The sequence below is a fragment of the Kogia breviceps genome, chromosome 3, assembly GCF_026419965.1.
Source record: "Kogia breviceps isolate mKogBre1 chromosome 3, mKogBre1 haplotype 1, whole genome shotgun sequence".
NCBI classification, from domain to species: Eukaryota; Metazoa; Chordata; class Mammalia; order Artiodactyla; family Physeteridae; genus Kogia; species Kogia breviceps.
Genome location: NC_081312.1, coordinates 136,519,254 through 136,531,021, shown reverse-complemented (window position 1 = coordinate 136,531,021; position 11,768 = coordinate 136,519,254). Strand labels below are relative to the sequence as shown.

The window sequence follows — 11,768 nt, the reverse complement described above, 5'->3', positions numbered from 1 at the left end:
TATAGGAAAATTAAATGCAAAGAGGTTGGGGAAGGTTGTCCTAAGGATTTGAGACTCCATCTGAGGTCTGAAGGGTAATTATGAGTTAAATAGTATTGAAATAGAAGAGAGGGACCCACAGTCCAAATGGGAAGGAACAGCATTTACAAAAGCCCCCTAGTAGACGATAGGAGTAGGTCTGGTGCGGGAACTGAATGAATGCCAGTGTGGATGGACCACAGAAAGACTGAAGGGAGCCTGGTGATCTTGGGAGGTGGACAAGATCGTAGCGTCCAGGATCTCATATTTTAAGAACAGTGGGAAACCACTGGAGGGTTTTAAGCAGGAGGGACAGGGAAGGCCATTTACTCCACATGATTAGATTTTTAAAACTAAACTGAGATAATTGTAGCTTCATATGCAGTTGTAATAAATAGTACCGCAAAATCCTGCGTACTTTTTACTCATTTTCTCTTGCAAAACTGTATTACAATATCACAACCGGGATGTTGACATTGATGGTCAAGATACAGAACATTTCCATACTTCCAGGATCCCTCATTTGCCCCTTTATAGCCATACCCACTTCCCTTCTTTAACCTCTGGCAACCACTAATCCTCCACTTTTATAACTGTTGTCCTTTCTAGAATGTTATATAAATGGAATCATACAGTACATAAGCTTTGGGGATTTACTCTTCTCACTCAGCCTAATCCTCTAGAGATACATCCAGGTTCTTGCATCAGTGTTCCTTTTACTGCAAAAAGGTGTGCAAAAAAAATGTGTGGATAGAATGAAACCACACTTTGTGTAATCATTCACCTGCTGAAGGATATTTGGGTTGTTTCCATTTGGGGGCTATCATGAATAAAGCTACTATAAACATTTGTATACAGGTATTTATGTGAACACAAACCATCATTTCTCTGGAGTAAATGCCCAGGAGTGCAATTGCTAGGTCATACACCAGTTACATGTTTAGTTTTTAAAGAAACTGCCACATTGTTTTCCAGAGTGGCTGTACCATTTTATATTCCCACCGGCAATATATGAATCATCCATTTTCCCTGCACTCTCATCAGCATTTCGTGTATTTACTATTTTTTATTTTAGACAACCTGATAGATATGTGCTGATATTTCATTGTGGTTTTAATTTGCACTTCTTTAATGGCTAATTATGTTGAATATCTTTTCATATGCTTATCTGCCATCTGTATACCTTCTTCACTGAAATGTCTGATCATGTCTTTTGCCCATTTTCTAACTGGATTTTTTGGGTTTTTTACTGCTGAAATTTGAGTTTTTTATGTATTCTAGATATTAGTCCTTTGTATGTGGTTTGCAAATATTTTCCCCCATTTTATAGCTTGTCCTTTCATCCTAACATGTTTGTTTTGTTTTTTCAGAGCAAAAGTTCTTAATTTTGATGAAGTCCAACTTAGCAGTGTTTCCTCTTATGGATCATGATTTTGGAGTCAAGTCTAAGAATTCTTAGCCCTAGATCCTGAAAACTTTTCTCCTGTGCTTTTTCTGAAAGTTTTCTAGGTTTAAGTCTGTGAGCTATCTTGAGTTGATTTTTGTATAAGGTATTGAGACTTAGTTTGAGCCCCCACTCCCACCCCACCCCTTTGGATGTCCAATTGCTCCAGTATCACATGATCAGAGCTTTACTTTTCAAAGCTGTAAAGTGATGGATGATCCCTTGGGTAAGAGTCCAGCTCTGTACCATGAGAAGAACCAACATGAGCCTGACCTCACTTCCCAAGAGACCGCTAATATTTCTCAGAAACTTTGTAATATTCTACATATTTATTTGTATTTTATGTATTCAGTAATTAGGTAATACTGTACATAATATTTAAAGACTTCAGTTTTCATCTTAAAATTTATTAGGTAAGGTATGGATATACCTTTTTATATCACCTTTTCCAATACTAAATCCCCATATATATTTGGGATATATTTCTGTACTTTACATTCTTTTCCATTGGTCTGTCTGTTCATTCATGCACTGGTACACGCTTAAATATTTAAAGGTTTATATTTTTAAAATAGAAGATACAGTCCTTCCTCATTCTTCATTCAGTTGTTGGTTAGGTGGAGAGGCTCTGGAACCAGTCTACCTGGGGTTAAATCCTGGCTGTTACTTACTAGTTGTGTGACCTTGGGAAAGCTACTTAAACACTCTGGGCTTAAGTTTCTTCATCTAGAAGGGTTGATAAGAGTTATGTACCTCATAGAATTGTTGCATTAAATGAACAGAGTGACACAGAGTAAGCACTATGAGTGTGCATTATCATTTTGCTCGTTTACCATTCTTATTTTTTTGTGTGAACTTTAGAATCCATTTGCCTAGTTCTATTTTAAAACTTATTGGCATTTTATTGGAATATTAAATTTATAAATTAACATAGGGATAACAGACATCTTTATAATATTGAGTTTTCCCATTAAGGATCATGGGATACCACTTTTCATCAGATTTGCAAAAATACCTACCCATCCACTCTTCCACTTACATTGCTATCATCTTAGTCCAATCCATCATCTTCTAGTAGGCTTATTATAATAGCCCCAAGTGCTCCTGATTTAATCCTTGATCCTCTATAGTGTGTTCTCTTATACCGCAACCAGAGTGGTCTTTTAAAACTTACGTCTGATAATGTCATTTCTCCATGCAAAACCTTCCGGTACCTTCTCATCTCACTCAGAATCAAAGCCTGGAAGGGAACTGGAAACAGCAAGATCAACTTATAGTTTACTGTGGAGGGGATGTGGGTTCAAGAGAGTTATGTTTTGTATGTTGGTAAGAATTTATCTGATTGACAAAAAATCTAGGAACAATAAATGCTGGAGAGGGTGTGCAGAAAAGGGAACACTCTTGCACTTTTGGTGGGAATGTAAATTGATACAGCCACTATGGAGAACAGTATGGAGGTTCCTTAAAAAACTAAAAATAGAACTACCATATGACCCCACAATCCCACTACTAGGCATATACCCTGAGAAAACCATAATTCAAAAAGAGTCATGGACCAAAATGTTTATTGCAGCTCTATTTACAATAGCCAGGACATGGACGCAAGCTAAGTGTCCATCAACAGATGAATGGATAAAGAAGATGTGGCACATATATACAATGGAATATTACTCAGCCATAAAAAGGAATGAAACTGAGTTATTTGTAGTGAGGTGGATGGCCCTGGAGTCTGTCATACAGAGCGAAGTAAGTCAGAAGGAGAAAAACAAATACCATATGCTAACACATATATATGGAATCTAAGAAAAAAAAATGTCATGAAGAGACTAGGGGTAGGACGGGAATAAAACACAGACCTACTAGAGCATGGACTTGAGGATATGGGGAGGGGGAAGGGTAAGCTGTGACGAAGTGAGAGAGTGGCATGGACATATATACACTACCAAATGTAAAACAGATAGCTAGTGGGAAGCAGCCGCACAGCACAGGGAGATCAGCTCGGTGCTTTGGGACCACCTAGAGGGGTGGGATAGGGAGGGTGGGAGGGAGGGAGACGCAAGAGGGAAGAGATATGGGAACATATGTATAACTGATTCACTTTGTTGTAAAGCAGAAACTAACACACCATTGTAAAACAGTTATACTCCAATAAAGATGTTAAAAAATTTTATCTGATTGATATATACACACTACTATATGTAAAACAGAAAACTAGTAAGGACCTACTGTATAGCACAGGGAACTCTACTCAATACTCTATAATGGTCAATATGGGATAAGAATCTAAAATAAAGAGTGGATATATTTATAACTGATTCACTTTGCTGTACACCTGAAACTAGCACATTGTAAATCAACTATACTCCAGTTAAAAAAAAAATTGATCCAAAAGATGGTAGGAGATAAAGGGCAAGTGCTGGAGAAATGTCCACAAGTAAGCCTCTAGTCATGTTTCCCTCCATTTATCTCAGCACCTTCCATTCCCAATAATCTAAAACATGTATCTAGTGATGTCCAATTCTCATGCTTAAAACCCTTTTAATAGCTCTCCGCTACTTTCAGCATAAAATTACAACTTAATCTGGCATACAAGATATTCTGTAATTTTTTTAAAAACGTACGGAGCACCAAATATATGAAGCACTGTGTAAGTGCTGGTTATAGTTAACAAAACAGGCATGATATTCATGCTAGTGGACTTAACGGTGTAGTTGGAAAGACAAGTGAAAAATAACAGGAAATACTAGGCACTGTTTAGATGCTTCTGGGAATGTTTCAGAAGGAAGGAGACCAATAATGTAGTAGAGATACTAACAAAAGAACTGAAGGCCTTAAGAAATGAGAGGGGATGATGGGATCCCCTCATAATAACATGGAGTGGCTGAGTTTTGATAAAAGGGATCCTTCAGCTGTAACTGGAGAGAAAGGTTGGGTGCTGAAGCAGATACATTTATAGATTTGATGGTGGGAAGATGAGTTCCATCTTTTGACGGTTTCTCAATGAAAGGCAAAGTCATCAGTAAGATGGAGAGGGGAGAGAATACATCAAATGGTCATCTCAGAAGAGTAACATGAAGTCATACTCGTTGCCTATTTCTCAACTCCTAAATCTCCCTAGTTGTTTCACATTTCTGAGATTTTGATTTAATTTTCATTATTCCTTTCTGGAAAATTCCTACTTGTTCTTCCAGATCCATCTGGGATATCACCTTTTGTGCCACACCTGGTACCTACCTCACTTCCATTGTAATGCACTGATGTTTGTATTTGCTTCCCCTACTAGACTAGTAAACTTCTTGGAAAGCTTGGTCTGTATTCCTAGTGTGGGGCCCGTGCAGGATATTTAAGTAAGGATTTTCAATCAGTGTTTAACATAAACAGACTTTTTGTCTGTGGAATCTATGACTAGGAGAATTTATTAGAGGAATATGAATTGTCAGGATTAACAGTCTCTAGAATAAAGCCACTCATTCTGTGTCCTTTTAAAAATGGCACTGCATTATGGACACACCACAACAATGGCTTTCATTTAATCCTTTTGTTTTATTCAAGTGCCAAAACAAATTTCAAGATACAAATCGTAGTTATACTCAGTTGTGTTTAATTTAAAAACATCAATTATGCTTTAACTTTCAAAACCAAATGTAAGTTGTTGTGACTAAAATGTCTCCCAGTGCATTTCCGGAGGACTGCCTTTAATATATTTAGTAGCTACTCCAATTTTCACTCTACAAAAAGGAAAATGATGAGGCTGTAAGAAAAAATAAGGAACAGTTATAATATGAAAGACTTCCTGAGAAGAACTTCAACCATTACTAGGGAGACCAAGGAAGATACCAGTTTCTGTTCTATACTCTAGCAACCAGGCTTAAACACTTTGCAAAAGTGCATTTCTGGTCCTACCCCAGCCATAAATAGATATCAAACATCTCTTATTACATCACAGAAAACCCAATTTCATCAAGATGTAGAATTTGCTAGTAGCTTAGGGTTCTTTTCCTAAGAAAATGGGGGTGGGGGCAGTAAGAGGAAAACTCAAGAGTTTATAAACTAAAAACTGAAAAAAAATGTTTAAAGGTACTCTCATTTAAACAATTTCCAATGAGGCTGAACTGAAGGAACAGTATAGGAACTTCTATCAATATAGTGGGAAAGAAAAAAGTTTAAAAGGTACCCAAATATTTTAATATTTATGGAATCAAATGAAATAATTTTCACTGTTAAGTCCCCCAAATTTCCCTCACTGTTTAGTTTTCTTATATAATGAAAGTTAATAACTTAATTTTAGTATGAACACATTCCCTTCTGCTGATAGCATAGATTTTCTTTAATATTCTATGAAGCCAAAGAATTAGACAAATATCCAGCACCAGAAAACAACAAAAAACTAAGTACTTTAGGTAAATGTATTAGGATATTTTATTTAGCTCAGCACATGGCTGTAATGCTTTTAGAATTAGATGTAGTCTTTTTCTGAAGATTTAAGGCAGACTTCAATTCTAGCTGCTCACTCATGGTACTAAAATGGACCAAAGATGGCAAATAAATCAGACAAGTCAGCAAGAGAATGGCCTTTTTTTATAGTCCAACGGGGAAGTTTAGTGTCATGCATTAGTGGATAAGACTAAGAATACAGCTAAACAAATCATCAAAATAAGGTTCTTCAGGGTACTTTTTCCATGAAATCTTTAACTACTTGGAAACTACCTGTTCCAATTTTTAAGATGACAAAAATTCTAATATTTTCAGGAAACAAACATGGGTAGAAAAGGCTAAAGAATCTTCAATTTTAAAGAATTTATTTTTCTATTTATAGTTACATTATTGTAAAATCCACAGTTATTGCAACACCTGCATTGCTTAAAAGAACTCCTAAGAATTTTTTTAAAGCATATTTTTTAAAAACCAAACCAAAATAATGTACATTTTGTCTCTGAACACTGTGTCATTAAAGTCCATGTAATGTCAGTTTGTATAAATCAATGTGATGTTACATTATATACATGATCTGATTTTTACCCTAGAAGCTTCTGACCATGTATGATATCCAAGATAGATTCAATGCTTTTAATGTCAGACTGTAGAGACAGTTATGATCCTAAACAAAAGAAGGAAAACTTTATATACAGGACAGAAGTCTGACAGTTTAGCTGTTTGCAGCATCTGCTTGACGAGGCCATCCTTCTTCTTCAACTCCAGAGTCATACTCCTCTTCAGAGGATTCCTTCGTTGGAGCCCTATAATGAAAAGCCATCAGTGTTTTTTGTTTTTTTAAATAAGAATTAGGGTTAAACACAATTTCTCAAAAAAATGAATAATAAAAAATTAATCCACTTAGCTAGAAATGACACACAAAGAAGGAAAATATTAAGAGCACTTCTAATATTAAGATTGCTTAATAGTAAAATATGGGAAACATTTAGAGCACACAACCAAAAACTACAAGTAGTTTTCCCAAACAAATTTTTTACTGAAATCAATCAACAAGGCTTCAACTGTGAAGGCCTTTCCTCCAGCAAAAAAGTAGAATCTATTACTTTAACGAAAATGCTTGACATTTAGCATGTCAGTGGTAAAGAAGTGGAAAGCTTCTGATCAAACCAATATGACTCAAATTAGTCAAAATTATGATCAGACCACCACAATTCCTTTATATATTAATATTAAACAATAAAAATGAGAGATTATATCTCTTTGAATAAGTAAAGGTTGTTCAAAACCAATCAACTGCCTCATAAGTTACCTTAGAAGATAAGTGTAAAACGTAACATACGTTGTGACAGAAATCTAATTTTTATGTAGGTAGCATTAATGTCAAGCACTGTTTAATAAATATTTATTGACTAGATAGGGGTCAGTAAACTACAGCCTGCAGGCCAAATAAAGCCCATCATTTGTTTTGTAAATATTTATCTGAACACAGACATGCTCATTCATTTATGGACTGTAACTCTAGTGCTATGAGGGCAGAGTAGCTGCAATACAGATTGTATGGCCCTGAAGTATTAATCTAGCCCTGTACAAGACAGTTTGCCGGCCCCTAGAATAGTTAAATAAAGCAGTGAAAGATATGTCAAATTTGTCAACTGGTAAGATACAACTAAGAGAAAAATTATGTTGTCAAAGTTTTGGTCTTATGTGGGTCTTCCCTGGTGGTCCAGTGCTTAGGAATCCACTTTGCAATGCAGGGACACGGGTTCAATCCCTGGTCTGGGAACTAAGACTCCACATGCCGCAGGGCAACTAAACCCATGCTCTGCAACTACTGAGCCCACACGCCACAAGTAGAGAGCCCACACTGCAATTACTGAGCCTGCGTGCCACAACTAGAGAGCCAGAGCCCATGGGACCACAACTAGAGAGAGGCCTGTGCACCACAATGAAGAGCCCCTGCACCACAATGAAAGATCCCACATGCCGCAACAAAGATCCCTCATGCCACAACTAAGACCCAACGCAGCCAAATAAATAAATAAATATTTTTAAAAGTTTTGGTCTTATGAAAGACATGAAACAAGTAATTCATAAATTACAGAATTAGCAGCAAAGTTCATTTAAGTATTTTCATTTGGATTACTTTTATGTCTTTTTTGATACTTCTTCCTTTAGGAGAAAAAAGTGGAGACTAATTTTTTTTAAAATATTTATTTATTTATTTGGTTGCACCACGTCTTAGTTGCAGTAGGTGGGCTCCTTGGTTGTGGCATTCAAACTCTTAGTTGCAGCATGCATGTGGCATCTAGTTCCCTGACCAGACATCTAACCCAGGCCCCCAGCATTGGGAGCGTGGAGTCATCCACTGCACCACCAGGGAAGTCCCAAGTGGCGACTAATTTTGAAGATCAATTTTCAAGACTCAAAACATCATTTAATAAACCAAAATTAGAAAATTTTTCTACAGAAAACTTGAGATAACTGATTCCTTTATGATTTATAAGGATTTTTATACAATTTTATGACAGACCAATAAACCATAGCAATAGCCTATCTTAAGCTTTAGATCTGTTTTAGTTTGACAATACACTTTACCGGATGTATCCTGGTTCCTTCTTTCCTTCTACTACTTCTTTGTCAACCTCCACACATACAATATCAGAATTAGGGACTTCGAACATTGGTTCTAGTAACAGCTTTTCCTAAAGAGATAAAAAAAGTAATAAATTACATGGAAAACTGAGGTTACATATAAAATGCTTGTATTCTATAGGTTATCAATTGAATTCATCAACTCAACAAATATTATGGAGTCCCTGTTATGCACCAGTAACTGAATGTTGAAAAGTCAATGTAAAAGCTTTCATATTCTTCATATTAAAACAGCTTCTAACTAAATTCAGAGAGAAGTCATTCTATAAGTGAAGGCTTTTTTGTCTGTAGTTCTGCCTACTTAGGTCACCATGCACATACAAAAAGACTGTACCTTCATTTTGTATGTGATTCAGATGTTACTCAGAAGCATTCCTGACATACTCTATGACCAAAGGAGGTCAACTAGTAATCCTTAATTTGAAAACGATTTAATCCTAAATCATCTCTACCAAGCTATGACTTCAAACAGGCATTTGTCTCAAGTGCTGCAGTAGATCTAAAGTTATTTGCTAAAGAAAACTAGTTTTGCCTATGAGTAGGGGCTGGATTATATTCCATCTTAAGGAAAATACTGGTTGAGTACATCAAATTTTCTAAAAATGTCAATTATATCACCCGTTCTTCTAGTTTACATGCTTATAAATCTGTCACAACACCTGAAGTCCAGGCCTTCATTAAAGAGTAAAATCTCAAATTGTGATGGATGTGTAGTTCTAATCAAAAAGTCCTACTGAGATGAGAGAAGTAATATTTAGCAGTGAAATCCTCAGAGAACAGAATATGTGCTTGCTTTGGGAGCATGTAAGGAAATAGTAACCCACTGTACAGCCAGACCTGGGGAAGTAGGGGAGAGAACTCTAAGGAAGAGGGTGGGTGGTGACTCAAAGCAGGCTGGGTATGTAGGATTTGTAACAAAATAAAAATAGTTCATAACATACTGAAGAATTTAGGGGTAAAATGCCACAGTATCTACAACTTAATTTCAAACAAAAAACAACAATGAGGATTTCAATGTTTCTGAGAAGGCACTCTGGAGCTTAAGTCAAAAGGCCTATGTAGAGTTTTCTGAAATTCTCCTTCCCATGATCCTGATCTCCTCTATTTCATTAATCATATTAACTGTATGTCCTTTGTTGCAAACACCTTGAAGTTCCTTTTTAGAAAAAAGAAAAGTATAATATACTGTGACCAAAAAAAAAAAATATTAGACCAATTTTCTGGATGTATTTCCAGAGGAAAACATCGAGGTTTAATATTCTCAAAATTCAGACCGAGAAACAATCTAGTTTCTATAAATGTATGCCAACTTACCATTATGGACCGGAGACCTCGTGCACCTGTTTTTCGTTCTAGTGCCAATCTGGCTATAGCTTTCAAAGCATCTTCAGTAACATTCAGTTCACACTACAAACATATTCAAAAGAAATAACTCAGATAATACTTGATGATATTTTCCTAATATAACCATGCAGTATTTGATCTACTAACTATTACTACCTACCACAATTACTGGCCTTTTTAGAACAAAAAGAGACTAATGCCCTGACTTTACAGGTAAAGAAACAAGTTCCAGAGAGTTAAGTACACTGATTCACTAATACTCAGAAACACAAGGTCAGAATCTTTGTGTCTTGACTGACGCTATCCCCTTTCAGACTAAAGCATTTTTAGACTGTAACTCAGTTTCTGAAAAATACTCATTTTAAAGAGTGTTACTAACCCTCTCATCCTATAGAATAAAGGTAAAACTTTAGACAAGTCTCTCTAAATTACCACAAATTCCAAAACTTATTGAGAATATACCCTCCCCAAATCAAAATACTCTGGAACATCAGATTTTATAAAATCTTAGTATAAACAACTTTTGTTTATTAATTTCTACATCCAGAAAATGTAAAATTTAAGTAAGGTAATTCTCTCTCATGGTGCTTCAGAACCTTGCCTTCAAAAAGCACTTGTTTCTATGAATTAACCTATGGGAAGGTATCAGTATGAATCAAAAGTTTGTCCTTAGTCCCTGAAGAGGTTTTCTACATTAATGTGGATTTTCTAGGACTTTATTCAACATCTATTGAACCCCTGTGTGTTTATGTATTAGAAACTGAGTGATGAATCAGACACCACCTTTGCCCTCAAGAAACTTAAGTGTATTGGGTGGTGACAAATTAGCAAAAGAACATTTATAGCATAGTGTTTGCACATGGTGCTAAGAGAGAACCAAAGTGGGGGCATCTTAATAAGGCTAGGGGACCACTGAAGGATTTTTAAGGAGGTAAGTGAAATAATTAGCTTTGTGTTTATTCATTCAGTAAGTATTTATTAAGAACTTAGTATCTATTTGTTGGACACTGTGTTCAATAATTTTAAAAAGATCCACTCTGGAAGTAAAGTGGGAGATGATAATATTTTGGTGGTGGTGGTCAGAGACAGACTTTATTTTTTTTTTATTTTTTTAATTTTTTTTGTGGTACGCGGGCCTCTCACTGCTGCGGCCTCTCCCTCTGCGGAGCACAGGCTCCGGACGCACAGGCTCAGCGGCCATGGCTCACGGGCCCAGCCGCTCCGCGGCACGTGGGATCCTCCCAGACCGGGGCATGAACCCGTGTCCCCTGCATCGGCAGGCGGACTCTCAACCACTGCGCCACCAGGGAAGCCCAGAGACAGACTTTAGATAGGGAGACCAATTAGGAAGTAAATGCATGGGTCAAGGTGAAGAATGATAAAGGAGATTGACTTGAGGTAGGGACAGTGGCAATGGAGAGGAGACTGATATTTTGAGACACTAGGTTCAGAAAACCCAAACATTTGCTATCTGATTAGATATATGGCTCCAGGTGTCTGGCTGCAGAGAAGTAGATGTGAGAGCTAACTTTAGGAAAAAGTATACCTAGTATGTCACAATGAAAGCATTTAGAATATCAAGGTTGTAAAGACAATCCTGTGTGCCTGGCTTGAGGGGTTAGGGGTAGGCTGCTAGCACAATTTCTCTATATATATATCCTTGGGCTTTAAGCTACAATGTCGATTTTAATTAAGAAAAAAATAAAGCCAACTCCTGAGTGTCTAATATGACACAACGTGCCTTCCCTGATTCCTGAATCCATATTTAGTGAGGAACAGGCTGGTATTCCAGATTAAGTATTGCTTTTTAATTTGTTAGGCTAACATATGTAGAGTTTCAATAGCAAAAAAAAAAAAAAAAAAAAAAAAACCCCAT

The 11,768-nt window shown here is 36.4% G+C and overlaps 1 protein-coding gene across 2 annotated transcripts in view; it reads right to left on the bottom strand.

Moving 5' to 3' along the window:
* Positions 1-4,985: 4,985 nt before the first annotated feature.
* Positions 4,986-11,768, bottom strand: part of CLPX (caseinolytic mitochondrial matrix peptidase chaperone subunit X) — a 38,594-nt gene continuing 31,811 nt past the window's right edge. For both annotated transcript variants that reach the window (XM_059057724.2, XM_059057725.2), the window contains 3 exons: positions 9,863-9,955; positions 8,492-8,598; positions 4,986-6,699 (listed from right to left, as the gene is read on the bottom strand). In XM_059057724.2, coding sequence (XP_058913707.1) covers positions 6,609-6,699; positions 8,492-8,598; positions 9,863-9,955 — 291 coding nt within the window. In that variant the 3' untranslated portion in view covers positions 4,986-6,608. The remainder of the gene's footprint in view (positions 6,700-8,491; positions 8,599-9,862; positions 9,956-11,768) is intronic.